This window comes from Amblyraja radiata, chromosome 8 (assembly GCF_010909765.2).
Source record: "Amblyraja radiata isolate CabotCenter1 chromosome 8, sAmbRad1.1.pri, whole genome shotgun sequence".
NCBI lineage: Eukaryota > Metazoa > Chordata > Chondrichthyes > Rajiformes > Rajidae > Amblyraja > Amblyraja radiata.
The window spans coordinates 43,292,956-43,312,830 of record NC_045963.1 but is presented as its reverse complement, the minus strand read 5'-3'; the positions used below and the strand labels follow the sequence as shown (position 1 = coordinate 43,312,830).

The window sequence follows — 19,875 nt, the reverse complement described above, 5'->3', positions numbered from 1 at the left end:
AGCGTCTTGATGGCGTACGCCTAGCGAGTGGTGTTGCGCGATGACGTCACCACCCAGCTTGCCGTTGCGTGATGACATCACCACCCGACGCTGTGCGACGTCCAAATTCAGTCGGCCCGCCTCCTGCCCAGCTGATTGGTGAGTATGATGTCGGGACCAGCCCCGCGCAACTCCATATGCCTCCGCGGTTCGTGGGACCGGCACGCCCGGCCGTATGACTGAAGCGACCACGTTTGGTCGTGCTAGACGCATGCAATCGCATGATGGTGTGACAGGCCCTTTATACTATGATTCTCTGTATATGGGCGTCGAATAGTGTGTGCTCCGGGCTGAACACTGATTGCTTGTGGAATTAATTACAATCACAGTTGGTTTCTGAAAAGCTTCAAGAACCTAGAAATTCTTTAGCATAGTTAGCGCAGCAATACAACGGCTATCTGTGCATTTTATTTAAAACCTGATTGCCTACTTTGAGTAGGTGATTCAAAATTATGTATATGCAAGGAGGTCACTTGGCGTATGCAATGACCTGAAACAATTCATTTTAGTCTAGCTTTAGACACAAGTCTAGTGTTACCTGGAGTAAGTGGTGTCAAAACTGAATAGATTATGGAACTGTCCTGATGTAGCCTGACTTGAGTGTTTCCAGAATTTTCTGTTTTTACTGCTGATTGCTGGATAGCAAATTTAACACCATGATTTCAAAAGTGAAGAAAACAAATCACAAACCTGTTGGCATAATATCAATCATAGGGAGAAGACTTAGCATCTGTTTAAAAAAAAAAAGATACGGTAAAAGTCACTTGGAAAATATAAATGCGCCTTTAGGAATTGTGTTTGCCAAAGTGAGTTTTTTTGACTGGTTGAATAAACAAGGGAGAATCGATGGATGTGGCATATTGGGATTTTCAGAAGGTCTTTAAAGTTCTGAAGTTAATGTGCACAATTAAGTAAAGCATATTGAAATGGGGTTAATATATTAAAAATTGATTGACATCAAGGAAATGGCAAATAAATAAATGGAGCTTTCAGGTGGTGACCAGTAGGGTATTGTAGGTTCAGTGCTTGGGCTGCAGCTATACATAACATGTCTATAATGTGGATGAGGGAACAGGATGCAGTTGTTCAAAGTTTGGTGATGCAAAACTGGGTAGGACTGGATAGTGAGAAAATGAAAAGCGGTTTAAAGTCAATTTGACACATTGAGAGGGGGGAGATAGAGGAGAGGGAGGGGAGAGAGAGAGATTTATTTTCAACACAGCAAAACCCCACTAGGCTCAATTATCAAAGACCACTCCTCAAAATATACGATACATATGTAATACAATGATCACACAAGTCATACACACTTCCCATACCAAGAAGAAAGATATTTCTATAAATCTAAACAATTTCTATGTCTAATGTTTACATTCCTACTAAGACAATACATTTCATAAATTGTTTCACTACAATTTTACAGTTTGAAATACTATTACCTATGTCTTTAAAACATTAATTATATAAGTTTGCTGAATTACAGTTTCTAAGTTCAAAACACACACACGTCTCCCAACCTAAGCATACATGGGTCGTACATCTGTCAACTTAATTAATAAGTGTTTGGTGCCAGGATACAACTCAATTCTAATTTGTCGCTCCTTTCCTGCTATCTGGAAGTTGGATTTCCAATCTCATGTACAAGGCAGAACACAAGGTTCTTACAAGGTACAACTCAGACCATTACATCAGAATTACATCTGCTTCTTTGACTTTCTATAAACAAATCCATCAATCTAATTATCTTCCTCTCCGAAGAAACTACTCCCCTTCACATACATCCTATCCCTTATCACAATCTCATTATAATTTAACATAGCCAATGCTAACTACAAGGTCTATTATCTCTCAGCCTTGAATTCTGTCTCAAACTCAGCATAACCCTCTCAGCTTAAGAATATGCCATAGAGAAAAGACCAGTTGACCTCTGGCCTAAGAAGAGGCCCCTATTCAGCTATCCATTCTCCAACACAATCATACCAAATACAATTTCCTCCAGCGTTATAATTGCCCCAAAGCAATAAACTAAGCTATGCAGGTTCAGGTTCAGGCCTCCATGTTTTGATTCATCTTTCCCTATGTGTATGTTTCATTGTACTTTATTTCGTTAGGAAAACCTTATGCTTTTCTTTTGCAAATTACCTAGCTTATATAAAAGTCGCTATCCGAGCAGTTCTATTATATAATATTTCCTCATTCCCCACTCTGGTCATTCCATGACCACTAATAGGATAATAACACAGGCAGAGATTCATCAGCATTGGCTTATTAGTAATCCAAATTTATTCCTAACCTCGAGATGCTTTATAGCCCCGCTGTACTTCCCCTTTTCCCAACTTGACGCCATTTAGATAGTAACCTGCCTTCCTGTTTTTGCTACCAAAGTGGATTACCTCACATTTATCCGCATAAAACTTCATCTGCCATGCATCTGCCCACTCCCCCAACCTGTCCAAGTCACCCTGCATTCTCATAGCCTCCTCACAGTTCACACTGCCACCCTGCTTTCAGTCATCTGCAAATTTGCTAATGTCACTTTGAATCCCTTCATCCAAATCATTGATGGATATTGTAAATAGCTGCGGTCCCCGCCCCGAGCCTTGCGGTACCCCACTAGTCACTGCCTGTCATTCTGAACAAATGAACCGAACTGGTCTTCAAATGTGGAACGGTCTGTGTGAATAGCAGTGAACAGGGGATCGTGCTTCTGTTTAGTAGCAGCACAATATGATGAGTTGGCTGTGTCCGCCAGAAATGGGCCGTTGAGGTTGTCTGCTCCCTTTTCCACTTTCACGTCAACCTGTTGGTGCTCCACAACTCTTCATTGATGGTACCATGAGTTAAGCTCATAAAGTAGGAAGTTATAGACAATAGACCATTCGGCCCATCGAGCCAGCATCGCCATTCACTGTGATCATGGCTGATCATCCACAATCAGTACCCCATTCCAGCCTTCTCCCCATATCCCTTGACTCCAGTATCTTTAAGAGATCTATCTAACTCTCTCTTGAAAGCATCCAGAGAACCGGCCTCCACTGCCCTCTGAGGCAGAGAATTCCACAGACTCACAACTCTGTGAGAAAAAGTGTTTCCTCGTCTCCGTTCTAATGTTGCAATTATTAGAATGTTGCAATTATTTCGTTCAGCGAGGCTGGAACCTGGTACATAAAAGGTTTGTCATCCTGGTTACCTTAGCAGTTACTAACAGGTGGTCTACACCTTGCGCAGTGGTTGGTGTTGTGGTTGGAGCAAGTGTCATGATCCTGTGTGATGGCCTTGATAAAATGCAGATTACAGAGTGAAGACTAATCTAGATTTTCTAGTTTAAGTGTAGTGAAATTATCAGCATCTGCCACCATTGCATTATGAAACTGACCACAATCTTGTAATTTCCAGACTGGCATAATTTATTGTGGAAATCATGAAGACACTGCAATTTATGGCACTGGCAGTTGTACAGTGAAAAAATAAAGGACTTCAGAACTTAAAACTTCATTTAGCTGTGAGATACTTGGACATTTTTGCACTTTTAATTGAATTTTAAATGGTGCATGAAATTTTGGGTTCAGAGTTAATTGTCCTATCCACCTTTTTCATATAAAGCTCTCAGTAAACGGTATTTATATTGTAATGTTAAATATAAGCAGAGAGCAAAACAGCAAGATTGTGTAAAGTGGTGCGAAAAATACGGAAGTACAAAAATAGAATAACCAAATTAGGTAGTTTTAAAAGTAAAAGTACTTGGCAGCATCTCCAAGAAGGGGGTGTGAAAGAGGTGATTGGTTCAGGAGTCTTTTAGTCATGGGAAAGGATCTGTTCTCAAATCTGAATGTTTGGGCTTCCAAGCTCCTGAATTTTCTCCCACAAGGTAGAAAGAGAAACAGGAATAAGTAGGGTGGCAGGAATTCTTGATGTTACTTGCAGCCTTCTTGATGCAATGCACCTTGGTTTGCTGTTCCTAAGAATTCCTTTCACGTGGTTGAGCACTTGACCAGCTTGATGTCATCATAACTGCTGAGGCTTGTTAGATTCCTCTTGAAATGATGCTTGATAGCAACTACAGTCAAAATAGGAAGTTCCTGTTACACACTACCACTTTTTGGGGGCAACTTTCTTCTGTGACTGCCATGGTTTCTGTATTGACTACAAAATATAGGATAATTGGATTATTTCCTGCTCTGTATGAATTCACCTAACAGTAGCAGTCGAGTAAAATAAAAACATGGCACAAATGAGAACAGTTTGTGAAAATGTTGTTTGAGCAGTAATTAATGAAGGGCTAATGGGGTGATGAGAACTGTACGCTATGCTCCATATGTGGCTGAATCACATACTTTTATACACTGCAATATGACTTGCCAACTTTGTTGTACACCTCCTTTACCATTTTTTTTCCTACTTGTTTTGTCACTTTCAGGGACCATGGACTTGCACCCCAAAATCCCTATGTACACCAATACTCCTAAGAGTCCTGCTGTGTTTTGTATACTTTCCTCTTCTATTTGACCACCTGAAATGCAACGGCTCACTTGCAAATTCTTGGATGAAAATATAGGTAAATCACAAACAACAGAGGTCCCAGTATTGATCACTGTGGAACATTACTGACCACAGACCTTCAGTCAGAATAACACACTTCCACCACAACCTTCTGCCTTCTATGTCCAAGCCCATTTTGAATCCAATTTACCAACCCTCCGTGGATGGCATGTAGCTTAATCTTCTAAATCAAGATACCATGAGAGATCTTGTTGAATATTTAAGACCGTAAATACATAGGCTCAGAATTTAAGAATGTTCCTTTGGGAAGGAGATGAGGAGGAATGGTGGAGGAAACTTGATAGGCCAAATTGCCTAATTCTGCTAGAACATATGAACAATATCTACTGCCCCACCCTTGTCATTATTGAGTAACACTGATGCAGCTAGTAGAGCCTCATAGCGCCAGAGACCTGACTTTGTGTGCTGAGTCTGTGGGATTTGCATGATCTCCCTGCGACCGTGTGGGCTTCTTCTGGGTGTTGTGGTTTCCTCCCACATCTCAAAGCTGTGTGTTAATTGGTTAATTAACCTCTGTAAATTTCCCCCAGTGTGCAGGGAGTGGATGAGAAAGTGTGATAACGTAGACTAGTATGAACAGGTGATCAAAGGTCAGCATGTAGGGCCTGTTTCATGCTGTATCTTTAAATCAATCAATTCATCTTCATGCTTCCCCCAAAAAAATTAATCCAATTTCTATGTGATGGTTTCCATGGAAACAGTGGTAATTTGCAATGTTATTGTTATTATTGTTTAGTGACTTGGATTTTAAGATTTGTTAAAACTGTTTACTACACCTGTGATAGTGTTTGCATTCTTTCAAACACTAGGGGAAAGAAGATTGAGACTTTTAAATGTTCCAAAACCTGACAAAGCTTGGAATCGTGGTTTTGTCAGCAGTCGGTCTATTTTTTAACTTGGTTTGTGAGTAAAGCTTGCTCCCTCCCCTCCCCACACATGATGGCATCATGTCACAAAGGATTTGCTGCTTTTTAAAAAAATCATTACATCCGTAAAAAGCATAAAATAACAATTAGAATTCTAATATTATTCCTTATCTTTGCATGACTTGATTGTATCACTGGGGGGTAAAAGGATTTCCATTTTTCGTGCTTGATTTATTAAGCATGCTGAACTTTATTATTGAATGTATGCTTAATTAATAAAACATACATTAACTCTTGCTCTTTTAGCAGGAGAGTACATTACTGGATCAATGTGGTACTATTTCATTTTCCATATTAATTGTCTTGTAGCTTCCTGGAGTTGTTTAATTGATGCCAAATCAAGTCTGTGTACTCTGTATCCCCTAGGGGTTGAGCTGTGATTCCCCAAATTGCATAGAACATTTACAGTTACCAAATAGATTTTTGGCTTTTTGTATTTATTTTCCTCATTTAGTTTGCAGAACCTATACTAGCAGACTTAAATGTAATGGGTGGCTGGTAAAATCTCTGGTCAAAGTTATCCAAAAGAATTGTGAAACTATTTGAGTTATCCCGTTAGATTTGACAAGACCTTTGCAGTGTAATGTGTGTTTTTCCTCTATTTACAGAATTGGTGTGGCTGCTGGAGTGGTGGTCAGGCACTGAATGTGTTCTTTATACTGATCGAAAAAATTACATGAAGTATGGCACAGAGAATGCCATTGTAATTCTCAACCATAACTATGAGATTGATTTCCTTTGTGGATGGGACTTCTGTGAAAGGTTTGGTGTTTTGGGGGTAAGTGTGCACTTTTATCATGTTGTCAAGCAAGCCTTCTGCATGATTATCCTTAACATATGCACACTGTAGTTTTCTCACGCCATGAAGCATAGAAAACACCTGTTATTTTTGAATTGGGGACACATGTGTGTTTTTTTTTAAACTAAACACTAATGTTGACATGGAAATCACTGGCCCACATCAATGGTGTAGATTACCTGAACTATATACTTTTTTGGCTATTTAGCCCATCTAAGTGTTTCAGATTTCTGAAAACCTGAATTTGCACATTAAAGAGTATAGGTAGTGGAATCTCTGTTGGGTGAAGTCGTAAACATTTTCAATTTGTTTGGATTTTAAGAGAGTCAAAGTATCCTGACTGGCATCCTAATAATTTAAGACATGCTGAATGTTGTACAAATCTCATGCTGTAAATACTAAGAATAACCAAAACAGACCCAAATCAAAACTATCTTTTTAAATTAAACTTGGTTTAAACAAAATTAAGGCATTAAACTGATGCAGTTTCCTCCTCGTAATGTACATTTGCTGAGTTAGGATTATTTGGTGAAAGGGTAAAATTAACCTCCAGATGGATACTGCACAAATAAACACAGAAAATGGCAGAAGCACTCTCAATTCACGCCACAAATATGAAAATGTCTCAGATTGAAGACCCTGAAACAGAATGGGGAAGGAAAGAAAATACATTTTAATTGCACAGAGGTGGAGGAGGGATGGATGGGCCAAAAATAATGTATCTTGTATAGTGAGGCCAGATTTGCTGTAGGATAAGCTGCTGATGGTCATTGAATAAGAAGACTAACGTGCTCAGACAGAAAATGAGATACTGCACTTCAAGCTTGCATTGGATCTTGCTATAAAAGTGCAAGAGGACACAGGCACAAGCTGGAGTGTGAAGGAGAATTAAAGTCACAAGCATTTCAAAAGCTTGGCTAACCTAGATCAGCCCTCCAAAATAAGCCCAGACGTACATGTTCTCTGTCTCTAACTGCTTTCATCAACCTATCAATTGGATGACTCCATCTATGGCCTTTCTCCATAGAAGTCCTGGTTTCATCCTCTTGGAGATATCCTTCCCCCAGCCTCTCAACAATTGAAACTAACCTATTTGTTTTGCACTTTCCCAGTTCTGATGAAGGGACTAAAATCTGAAAAGTTAACTTTGTTTCTGTCTATATGGATGCTGCCTGACCCGAATGGTTTTTAGGAACTTGCGGATGCAGAAAATCTGAGCGAAAACTGCTTCAGATTTGCATTTGGCTGCTGTACAAAGAAGGCATACCTTTTTTTTAGCTAAGAAAGCCATCAAAAACCTGTTCTAGGCAAAAAAAATTATTGCTCAAAATTTGTATTGTTACCAATGTATCATGAGCAGGAATAGGTTGGTTGGCTTTTTAAGCCTACAGATATATTCAGTAACATCACACAGAGAGTGGTGAATCTCTGGAACTCTCTGCCACAGAAGGTAGTTGAGGCCAGTTCATTGGCTATATTTAAGAGGGAGTTAGATGTGGCCCTTGTGGCTAAAGGGATCAGGGGGTATGGAGAGAAGGCAGGTACGGGATACTGAGTTGGATGATCAGCCATGATCATATTGAATGGCGGTGCAGGCTCGAAGGGCCAAATGGCCTACTCCTGCACCTATTTTCTATGTTTCTATCATGATGATCTGGTTACACCCTCAACTCTGCATTCTCATGTAACCAATAATCTTTTACACCCTTGCTTACAGGGAATCTATCCACCTTGGAGGAAGAGAGTTCCAAAGACGTAATCCTCTGAGACTGATTTTTACGTCGTCTGTCTTTAAATTGACATTTTTATGTTTAGTTTAGTTGATTGTCACGTGTACCAGGGTACAGTAAAAAGCTTTTGTTCCCATCCTTTTATTCCAGTTTCTCACAGAAGGAAACCTGCTGTACCTGTTCTTCCATTTAATATTCTTCAGCACATTTTTATGTTTCATTGAAGTCTCTTCTAATTCTTATGTACTTCAGCAGATACATGCCTAGACTGACCATTCCAAATCAGTTAACATGTGCAAACCAGATATTATTCAATAAATCGCCTCAAAATTGCTTCCAATGTATCTACATCCTTCCTTACATGAGACAAATCTCCCAGATATATTCTCACAATGCCCAATGTAACTGAAGCATATTGTTCTACTTCTGTACTAATTTTCCCATCACAATAACATATTGTTTGCAGATCACACACTTGGGCACTGAAATCCTTACGCATCACTCAGTTCTGCAATCTCTCACATTCAGCTAAAATGCTTTTGTTTTCTAGCCAAAATGGACGTGGTCAAATTTTTCCACATTATACTTAATTTGCCAGCTATTTTACCCATTAACTAACATCACTATGCCAACTCATCAATGATTACTATTGTTTCCTGTTAACCAGTCAATCTTCTCACCATATCAAAATATTACTCACCTCACCAGAAGCTTATTAGATTCCTTTGGAAAATGTAACAATAGTACATTTATGTTTGCCTCTATCCACAGCATGTTACTATTTCAAAGAACACCAGTAAATTAATAAAACTTGAATTTTCTTTCTCAAAACCATGTTAACAATGCCTGATTACTTTGAATTCTTTAAAGTGCACTGCTGTAGTATTATTAATAATAGCTTTTAACATCTTTCCAGTAAGATATTAAGCTAACTGTCCTGTAATTTCCTGCTTTCTTTCTCCATTCCTTTTTGATTAAAGGAGTTGCATTTGTTATTTTTCCTCTAATGGAAGCTTCCCTGAATCTGGGGAATTTTGGAAAATTAAAACCAACATATCAACTATCTTGCAAGCCACTTTAAGACTCTAGGACGAAGTCCATCAGGACCCGGAGACTTGTCAGCTCGCAGTTCATCTGTTTGCTCAATACTTCTCTGCTGGTAATTGTAATTTTCCTGAGTTCCTCCCTCTCTCCCATACAGCTATTTGTGGGATGTTACTCATATCCTCTAGACTGAAGACCATGCAAAATGCTTGTTTAATTCATCTGCCATCTCCTTGTTTTCCATTTTATTAATTCCCCAGACGTGCTCACTGTAGCAACCTGGCCTAAGATGCTCTTACTTCCTAATGTCATGCATATTTCAATTATCAAATTTCAGTCTTTGTGATCCTGCCACATGAATTGTAATGACTATCAGATAAAAAATATTTTTATACTGTTTTTATTGCTGTGTACCTTTGGATATGGAGTTTTTAGTTTTTTTACCATTTAGCCTTATCAACTGATTTTTTTTTTCTATTTCCAGATGCCATAATTTGTTTATGATTTCCTATATTACTGCTTTCTCTCTGTCACCTTGCTGTTACTCTCACCTCACCTTCTCGGTTTTAATCTTGCGCCACTATTATTTAATTTAAAATCTTCTCTACTTCCCTAGTTATTTGGTTTGCTTGAATACTGGTCCCAACACAAATCAGGTGTAGAGCATTCTAACTCAACACCTCTAATATTCCCCATCCATGCTGCCAGTTTTCCATTGCTACCACCCACTGGTGAGTAGGGTAAGATTAGACTATTTGTTTCCTCCATAATTTCCTATCACAATCAAATTGTTGTTTGAAATCATGCTGGTATAAATTAATTTCAGATAGTCATAATGTCATACAGCAAGGAAACAGGCCCTTTGACCCATCTTGTCTATACTGACCAAAATTCTCCATCTAAGTTAGTCTCATTTACCTGCATTTGGTCCACATCCCTCAACCTTTCCTATCAATGTACCTGTCCCCAAATGTCATGTGAAGCTCATTCATGTGTCTCAAACTGTCAAATCTGTGTTCAAACTAACACCAACCCAAGAAGAAACTGCAATAATTGGTTTAAATAAATTGTGCTGCTGATGATGAAAGGGCTATCTTTTCACTCTTTATTTCACTGGTTACTTCTGGCAAAAATCATGGTATTTTAATTTGAAATTGGATCATTAATCCTGAACTGAGCTGCTGATTAATTCGTTCTTTGGTGACGAGGCTTGTGAGAAACCAAAATCGTGCTTTCAGTGTAGTTTTTTTTTAGTTTATTTATCTATCGTGCTTGCAGAAAATAAGGTAATTTGGGCATCAGACACTGTATAATTAATGTCGAATGGGCAGATATGAGGGGGGAAAAGTAGAGGGTTTAAGAAGGAACTGCAGATGCTGGAAAATCGAAGGTAGACAAAAGTGCTGGAGAAACTCAGCGGGTGCAGCAGCATCTATGGAGCGAAGGAAATAGGCAACGTTTCGGGCCGAAACCCTTCAGTCTGAAACGTTGCCTATTTCATCCGCTCCATAGATGCTGCTGCACCTGCTGAGTTTCTCTAGCACTTTTGACTACCTGGGAATACAGAAGGGCTGGGCTTGGGAGCAAGACTGAAAACAAATGCAGGGACTGTAATACATAGAGGTAATGCCTTAAATTGGTGCTGCTGATGTTTTGTCTGATTCCTGTGTGAGAGCTTCCCATGCTGTTCATTAACTCCCAGGTTAGATATTGAAGTGCATGGTGCTACGTAAAGGCAACCCATATTTCTTAAATGGTGCATTACGGCTATAAGAAATCCTAGGAACTTTTTTTTAAAGCTAATTTAGCCTGTGCTGCTGTGAGCAAAGACAGAGTGTGCAATGTGCTGGAAGCCTTGTTGGAAGAATCTAGGTATATCCTGATTGAACATGCTGGCTGGAGCGAGCCGAATAAACTAGGAGAAAGTACTGATGAAGGTCAATGCCAGGATTGTTGGTCCACGAACATTGGTGCAATACTAGAAGATAGTTAATGATCTTTCAAAGCGAGTCATTTATCTTTCAACCTCTGCCATGTTCTGCCAAGTGCATCAATTACCTCAGTCAATTCACTATGGTCCATCACCTGCCCACCAGCAATCCGTTGAACACATTGGACTGTCAAAGCCCTCGCTATGGTCCATTATGAATCAATGTCATCCAGACATGTTGCAGCACAATGATACCTTTTTACTTTTTTCATGAATAATTAGTAGAAAAGACCAGGCATCAGCAATAATTCAAAAGGACAACCATATTTATAACTTTTAATCTCGGCACCAACCACTAACCCATCACCATCACTTTGAAGGAGATGATCATGATAATCAAGGGCAGGAACACCATGATTGATAATAGCTTTTTGCACATCTAAATCGTCTATTCTCATATCACATCCCTCATTTCAATTGAACCAAAAGCTGCAGATGGTGGAAGTATGTTGTTACTGCTTTCACCACACGTTTCGTACCCTTTGAAATGGTGAAATCCAAGACTAGAACCTTCTAGCGAAGGAATAGGCGACGTTTCGGGTTGAGACCCTTCTTCAGACTGATGTGGGGGTGGGGGAGGCGAGAAGAAGAAAGGAAGAGGCGGAGGCAGTGGGCTGTGGGAGAGCTTGGAAGGGGAGGGGAAAGAGGGAGAAAGCAAGGACTACCTGAAATTGGAGGTCAATGTTCATATCGCTGGGGTGTAGACTACCCAAGCAAAATATGAGGTGCTGTTCCTCCAATTTACGGTGGGGTTCACTCTGGCCATGGAGGAGGCCCAGGACAGAAAGGTCGGATTCGGAATGGGAGGGGGAGTTGAAGTGCTGAGCCACCGGGAGATCAGGTTGGTTATTGCGAACTGAGCGGAGGTGTTGGGCGAAGCGATCGTCAAGCCTACGCTTGGTCTCACCGATGTAAAGCAGCTATATCGGTCAGCACCGGGCCTGAAGTCCTCGGCTCAGCACCGGGACTGAAGTCCCCATGCTGCAGGATCTTACACCACGGGGTTTGACTGCGCTGGGTCCTAGTGCTCCCCCCCCTAACACAGGGAACCTCAGTGGTCGTTCCACTGGGCCTTCCCCTTCCCCCTTAAACCATGTGACCCCAGCTCCTCCCCACCCACACTATAGTCCTCATACCTCCCTCCTCCTTGACCACCCACCATCCCCCTACCAGACATCGCCTCGTCATCCGTCCACTCACCTGCCTTTCTCCGGCCCCAACCCCCATCCTTGCCGTGTGTTTACCATCCCCCCCTAACCTTCCCCTCCCTGATACCGAACGGTCTGTCCTCAGCCGAGGCCTCACCTTTGTTCCCCTCTGTCCCCACCTCAATGAGTTGCGCGTCCGCCACGATATGGAGCTCTTGTTCCATCGCCTCCGCATCCAAGCGTATTTCCATGGGAAGCAGACCTCATCCCGTAGTGATGACCCCTTCTTCTTGGACTCCCCCTCATGGCCATCTACCTGCGTTATAGACCTTTTTATTTTAAACTTCCGGCGGGACATCAACCGCCTCAACTTCTCCACTTCCCTTCCTCACTCTAACCTCTCCCCCCCCTAAACGTACAGCCCTCCACTCACTCTGCAACAACCTAGACTTGTGATCAAACCTGCCGACAAGGGAGGTGCTGTGGTAGTCTGGCACGTGGATCTCTACAGGTCTGAGGCCAGGCGCCAACTCTCAGACACCTCCTCCTACTTATCCTTGGACCACGACCCCACAGCCAAACACCAGGCCATTATTTCTAACACTATCACTGGCTTCATCACTTCCAGCTCCCTGCCCTCCCAAGCCTCCAACCTCATCGTTCCCCAGCCCCTTGTGGTTGAGTTTGCACCTTGTTGATATGGACCTATTCATTATTTGCCTTCTGGGAAGTTTGTATTGTGCACTAATCCGGGGTTATTTTAAATGTATGGGAGAACGGATACTTCTTGCCTTGAACTGTGCACCAATGAAGCAAGCCCTTGAGCTTACTGCATGGATCTACTGCTATTTTTCCTGCATCTCCATCAACTCCATCCTCTAATTACCCTGCTTCCCACCTACTGTGGAACATCCTACCAAATGGCATGTCTTTGGCACAATGGAGAAACATTTGGTCACAGAAAGAATGTGCATCAGAGGTCCAGATCAAGCCCCAGTATCTGGATCAATGGTACACTAGTACCAACCTAATTTAACACTAAATTTTTCAAATAATTTTCTACAGTGTGAAGTTCTCTGAAAAGAGAATGATTTTGAGAAGTTGTTGCTTAGATAGTAAATATATTATCTCCTTTGGTGGTGTGAAAATGACCCCGACTCCATCTATCCAAAATCCACTGTTTGCATTCTGTTTGCCTAGAGGGACCATGTATGCATTGTCTATCTTGCTATACTTTGGTTTTAAAAATAGTGCTCCTTGGAACAGAATAGTGTTAACATAACTTTTTTTAATCTTTCCTGTGTAGAGTTCAAAAGTACTTGCAAAGAAAGAGCTGGCATATGTTCCTCTGATTGGTTGGATGTGGTATTTTCTGGAGATAGTGTTTTGCAAGAGGCAATGGGAGGAAGATCGCAAAAACGTTGTCCAAAGTTTGCTAAACCTCCGGGATTACCCAGAAATCTTTTGGGTAAGTATATATAATTATTTGTATATATATATATATTCAGAATGTTTTGACCATACCATTACAACCATACCATCAGTCACACACCCCACCCTGGCTAATTAAGAGGGACGAGTGCACCTACACTTAACAAAATTTAACAAACCAACACTTAGTCTGGCAGAACCTGCATGTCTGTAAAGTATGATTAAAAAAAGGTTGCCATTTGTGAAAAAAATCAGTACATCCCCTCAATGTATATTTAATGTTCTCAAGTTTAAGAAAAAACACTACATCTTTGAGCCACTGTGACACAGAGGGTGGGTTAGGAGATTTCCACTGTAGGAGTAGGTGACATCTGGCTATTAAAGATGTAAAATTCATAATTTATTTTTGCACAGAATTTAATCGACCTGACTCATCCGGGGCCCCAAAGGTGGCAATCAATGGACAGGGCTGTTACGGTAGACATTATGTTAAAGTAGCCGGACCAAAAATTATGTAATCATGGACAAAGAAAAAACATATGGCTCAGATGACAATGTGGGCCCAAACATCTATCACATTTATCCTCCACCTCTGGATAAATCCCAGACAGTCTTGATTTAGAAAAATGGACCCCGTGTATAACCTTAAACTGAATGAGTGCAAGATGAACGCAAGATGTGACAGTACATCGCCCACCCACAACGTTATCGCACCACTCCTCAGCAAGTTGAAGTCCCAGCTCTTCCTCCCAAGCAGCCCTTGTTTTAGAGTTGGACTGATCGCAAAGATCCAGAATGCGGTTATACATCTCTGAAACAATCCCTCTTTGTTGTGTCTTGAAAGTAAACAAACTATCCCGTGGAGGTGAAGAGGGAAAATTAGAAAAACATTTAGAAACAAAGTGTCTTAACTTGGAAGTACCTAAAAAAATGATTTGTTGGTAATCCATACAATTATGATAAATTGGTAAAGCTGTTAAAAATACCATCTGAAAATAGATCAAGAAAACATTGTATACCTTTGTTATGCCATACCGTAAAAAACGGAATCCAAATGTGAGGTGATTACATGTTACATAATTGTGATTATTAGAGGTGATTGTTACATAATGGACCTAAGGGAGATGCAGCTACAAATTTGAAATGTTTCCTGAATTGATACCAAATCTTTGAAGTATTAAGCACAACAGGATTTTTGATAAACAATTAAATCTTGGTTGGAAGATAGGAATATATAAGAGCAGATATAGAGGATGAAGGAGGGCAAGAGCAGGCTTCCAGTTCGCACCAAGCTAAATAAGGAAAATCAACCCAACAACGTATTTTATGAATGGGAGTAGCCCAGTAGTAGAATTGAAAGTTCGATAAAGCTAGACCACCACTGAACTTGCATCGTTGGTGTAATGATTTACAGAACCTTGGGGACTTCGCACTCCAAATAAAAGAGCTAATAATTTTGTCTAAGGAGTCAAAAAAATGTTTTGGTAAGAATAAGGGAATTGATTGAAACAAATAAAGAAATTTAGGCAAAACATTCAGTTTAACAACATTAATCTTCCCAATTAAAGAGAGAGGCAGATTATTCCATCTCTGAAAATCAGATTTCACTTTAGCCATGAGCAGGGTAAAGTTGGCAGACAAAAGACCTGAGAATGTACGCTTCACATTGATGCCAAGATACTTGAATCCAGAACGAGTGATTTTAAAGGGCAAATCAGCTTCCTGAAGTTGCCAACCTGCTGCGTTAATGGGGTAACATTCACTGTTTTGAAGATTTAGTTTATATCCTGAAAAAGAGCGAAAAATATCCAGAATAGATAGAATACCCGGAAGACAAGAGGCAGGATCAGTTACATACAGCAACAAATCATCCGCATACAGAGATAAATGACATTCGACACTGTTATGAATACCACCTTTAAAGGACGTGGAGGACCTTTAAGAAATGGCCAGTGGTTCAATAGTCAAAGCGAAGAAAGATGGAGATAAAGGACAGCCCTGACGTGTCCCACGTTCTAGTGCAAAGTTTTCAGATCGAATATCATTTGTTTGAACACTAGCTTGTGGCGATTCATACAGTAATCTTACCCAACTGATAAATTTATCTCCAAAACCAAATTTCTTCAATACCGCGGATAGATACCTCCACTCGACCCTATCGAATGCCTTCTCAACATCTAATGAGATTACAATCTCAGGTAAATTATCAGAATGTGTTGAATTAATATTATTTAAAAGAGTACGTGTGTTGAAAAATAAATGGCGTCCCTTAATAAAACCATTCTGTTCCTCAGAAATAATACTAGACAAAACCCTCTCTAGCCGGAGAGCAATAATTTTGGCCAAAACTTTTACATCAGCATTCAGTAAAGACAGAGGTCTTTAAGAACCATAGGAAGTGGGGTCTTTTATCTTTCTTTAAAAGAAGAACTATCGAAGCTTGAGTCAGTGTGGGAGGTAACAAACCATTTTCCAAAGATTCATTGAACATCAACAAAAGTAGGTGCCAATTTATCAATAAATTTCTTTAGAAACTATTGAAAATCCATCAGGACCTGGGGCTTTGTTAGATTGCATTGCTGTAATTGCAAAATGTAATTCTTCAAGGGAAAGTGGAGCATTCAATTATTTTGCACGGTCAGAATCAATGGTAGGATTCTCAAGATTGGCCAGGAATTGATTCATTTTGGTAGTATCAGCAGGGAACTCTGATTTGTATAGGGAAGAATAAAATGATTTAAATGTGGCATTAATTTCCACAGGATCCGTAACAGTCATGTTAGAAACATTATTAATTTGAAGTATAAGATGTGAGGTGAACTAACGTTTTAATTGGTGTGCTAGTAATCGATTTGCTTTGTCACCATGTTCATAATAAGTACCATGAGTTTGTAACAACAGTCGCTTAGCACGTCTGGTAGAAATAAGATCAAACTCCACCTGAAGATTAAGACGATTCTTAAATAGTTCTGGAGATGGATCGGATGAACATTCTTGATCGAGGCTATTAATAGCAAGTTTTCACAGCTTGAAGGTCAACTCTGATTGTGGACAAATCATCACCCAATGCCGCTCGTAGTTCAGTTTAAAAAATATCCGCAATGTCCTGTCTCAAAGATGCTAGTAATTCTAGCTTCAGGACCTCTGTGTCGACAACTTGCGGTCCTGCCTTCGGCGGGGTAGAGCATGGGGCGGGGTCGAGGTACCTGTAGACATGGTCTCTACCTGCGAACTAGGCCTCTGTTGTTGAGCCGCACCACGAGCTCTGGTGCTTTTAGTAGCCATAATCTCATCCAAAACATCAAGTAGCCAGCACAAAACCCACTGGAATACCTTTCCTCAAAATTATTATCAAAAAAGCGCTGATGAATAACAGTTTTAATCGAAATCTGCGGGAGACTCTAACCACACGTCCTACTCCATAGGTTGCTCAGCAGTGCCCCCACTAGGGTGCCTCTTAATCATATCTATCTATTATATCATATCTATATACTTTTAAAACTCTGTGTGGGTGTGTGTCATTTTGCCTTTGAAACGTATTTCCTCGAAAACATGACGCAAAAACGCGGAGGTTTTTACATATTCCGGTAGGGATTTAACGATTTGAGAAATCCCACTTCTCTCTAAATTCGCTCAATTATTTCCCCAGATTTTGAATAAAGTTGTTCACAAGACTCACTTTTTAAAAATATAATCGACGCTTGCCTGCTGCTGACGTCACAATGCCCACATGCCCACCAATCGAGGCCCACCTGCCTCCTGGCCCCGCTCAGCCCCCCCCCCCCGCCGCTGTGGAGTAATGCAGCTGCTGTCAACGCGCATGCGCAGTTTTCCACGAGGTACGTTCGCCCACCCACCCCCCCTGTTCTTCAAAAGGCGCAGAAAGATCGAGAAAGTTCTGCAGAACAAATATTCTACAGCTCAGTTCAGCTATATGATCTTTGTTCTGCAGATCTCGGGGTCAGCGGCGCCTCACGCGCTGAACCTTCTCCCTGTCAGCGCAGCTCGTGAAACCCCGCCTCTCCCATCCCCTGCCCGCTCATTCCAGCTGTGGGTTTCCAGAGAGTCAGAAGCCGCTTCTGTCTCTGCATTTCGGAGCCCACTCACTCGCCCGGCTCCCCTCCACCCCGCCCCCCTCCCCCCTCCGGCAGGCTCCTCCCCTGAATTCCATAGAGCTGCCGACAGCTTTCGTGCATGAGATGCGCACGCTTCATTTGTACAACATTCTGAACGCGTGACGCACGGTTGCATTTCGCTCTCTCTGTCTCTCCCCCTTTCTCTCCCCATCTCTCTCTCCCCCCTCTCTCTCTCTCCCCCCTCTTTTTTTGTAATAATAAAGAAAGATAAGAATAAGAAAAAGAAATTAGGTAGTAAAGGATAGAAAGACGTGAGATAGTGTGTGAAGAAAAATAAAACAGACGAATGAATGAAGAAAGTTGAAGAAAAGAAAATAGGAAAGAGAATAAGACATAAAGAAAAGAAGTAAGGAGATCATTGTTTATAATCTTGACCATCCCTCGTCCAGTCCTGAAACAGTTAGCTTTTACAATTGTGTTGCATCATATGATTCCAAAAAGACGACAAATGGAGACCAACTCGTTATGAATTGGTCTGATTTATCCATTAGGAGGAATCGCATTTCCTCAAGATGTGCGGTGTCCAACATGCTTGCAATCCACATTTTAAGCGTTGGTATTGATGTATTTTTCCAAAATTTAAGTATTAATTTTTTGGCTATTATTAAACCATAATTAAAAAATAAATTTTGAGGTGTGTTCAATTAAAATGTTTTTTATCTCAAAACTTTAAATTTGAACCATCAAAAGATGTTACAAATGTGCTTTAATGATGGTTCAAATTTTGAGATCTGAATATTTCTCAAGCTTAATTAGATCTCTACTCTAGAGGTAGCCAAACTGAGCTCAGTGATGCTCTTTGTAGTCTGAGGATCTGCCAGCACTTCTTATATAGCGTACCCTTAAAGAATGGTTATCTAGCATAACCATGAAGAATGTTAGTCAGTGTCCTCAAGGATGACCAGAACTTTTGATACCCCAGGGAGAAAAAAGGATAACTAAAAAGTGCAGACCATATCACTAGAAACTATCCCCTTCCATAATGGGGAGGACTTCATGAGAAAGCTAAGCAATGGAAGTTTAAGATTACCATTGATTGCTGTTAATCCTGTTGTTCCTTATTGGCTTCACCAGAGCATTCCTTGTAGTTGCTGCCGCAAAGAAAATTAACTGGCACAGCACAGTTTGCTACTATCTTGCCATGTTTAATTCTAGCTGTTTGGATGTACCTGTCCCACAAAAAAATTACCAAGGTAAAGCACACTTAAAATACATACAAGATGAAACCCATACTTCTTTATACTTCTCACTAATGATGATTCTGGCAGTTCCTGCATTACCGTGCACAGCTGTTAAAATCAATAGCCTACACTCGCGTCGTATGAGGAGTACTTTGAAGTGTAGTCACAATTTAGAGTTAATCTTCCACAATCAAGCTTTGATACTAAGTGTTCCAAATTTGTTATTTGTAGTAACTAGACCAAATGCAGACCAGTTGGGTCTGCTCCCCCAATGCAATATTTCACCACTCACCTGTTCCCCCAATGCAACCCGTTCCCCTAACGCAATATTGCACCACTCACGCATACCCCCCAACTGCACAGGTGTGGCTCATTTCTCCTCATCCCCCAGCACTCCCTCCTCTTCACCCTCCCTCTTCAATTAGATAGAACTCTATGGCCTAGTGGAATCAAGGGATATGGGGAGACGGCAGGCACCGGTTATTGATTGGGGACGATCAGCCATGATCACAATGAATGGCGGTGCTGGCTCGAAGGGCTGAATGGGGATGAGGATGGAGGTAGGGGAGGAGAGCGGGGAGGGTGAAGAGGGAGACGGGTAGGGGGAAGGGGGTGGTAGAAGGGGGGGGGGGGAGAGAGTGGAGGGAGAGAGGAGGAGAAAGGGGAAGGAGAGGAAGGGGGAGAGAGAAGGGGGAGTGGGAAAGGCACGGGGTGGAAGGGAGTGTGGGAGGGGGAGAGATCTTCCACCCCTGTCCCATTGTGATGTCATATGTAAATGAGATCCATTGTGATTGTACATCTGTGAGATGGCACTGTGACTCATGCAGCAGTTTGATTTTAGTGGGACCACGTGAAGGTTCCAATCTCACACCCCTGTCCCATTGTGATGTC

At 41.1% G+C, this 19,875-nt stretch overlaps 1 protein-coding gene across 3 annotated transcripts in view; it reads left to right on the top strand.

Annotated features, from left to right (window-relative positions):
* The window catches only part of agpat4 (1-acylglycerol-3-phosphate O-acyltransferase 4), a 97,458-nt gene that overhangs the window by 61,057 nt on the left and 16,526 nt on the right, over nt 1-19,875 (top strand). For all 3 annotated transcript variants that reach the window (XM_033025718.1, XM_033025719.1, XM_033025720.1), the window contains 2 exons: nt 6,134-6,303; nt 13,543-13,704. In XM_033025718.1, coding sequence (XP_032881609.1) covers nt 6,134-6,303; nt 13,543-13,704 — 332 coding nt within the window. The remainder of the gene's footprint in view (nt 1-6,133; nt 6,304-13,542; nt 13,705-19,875) is intronic.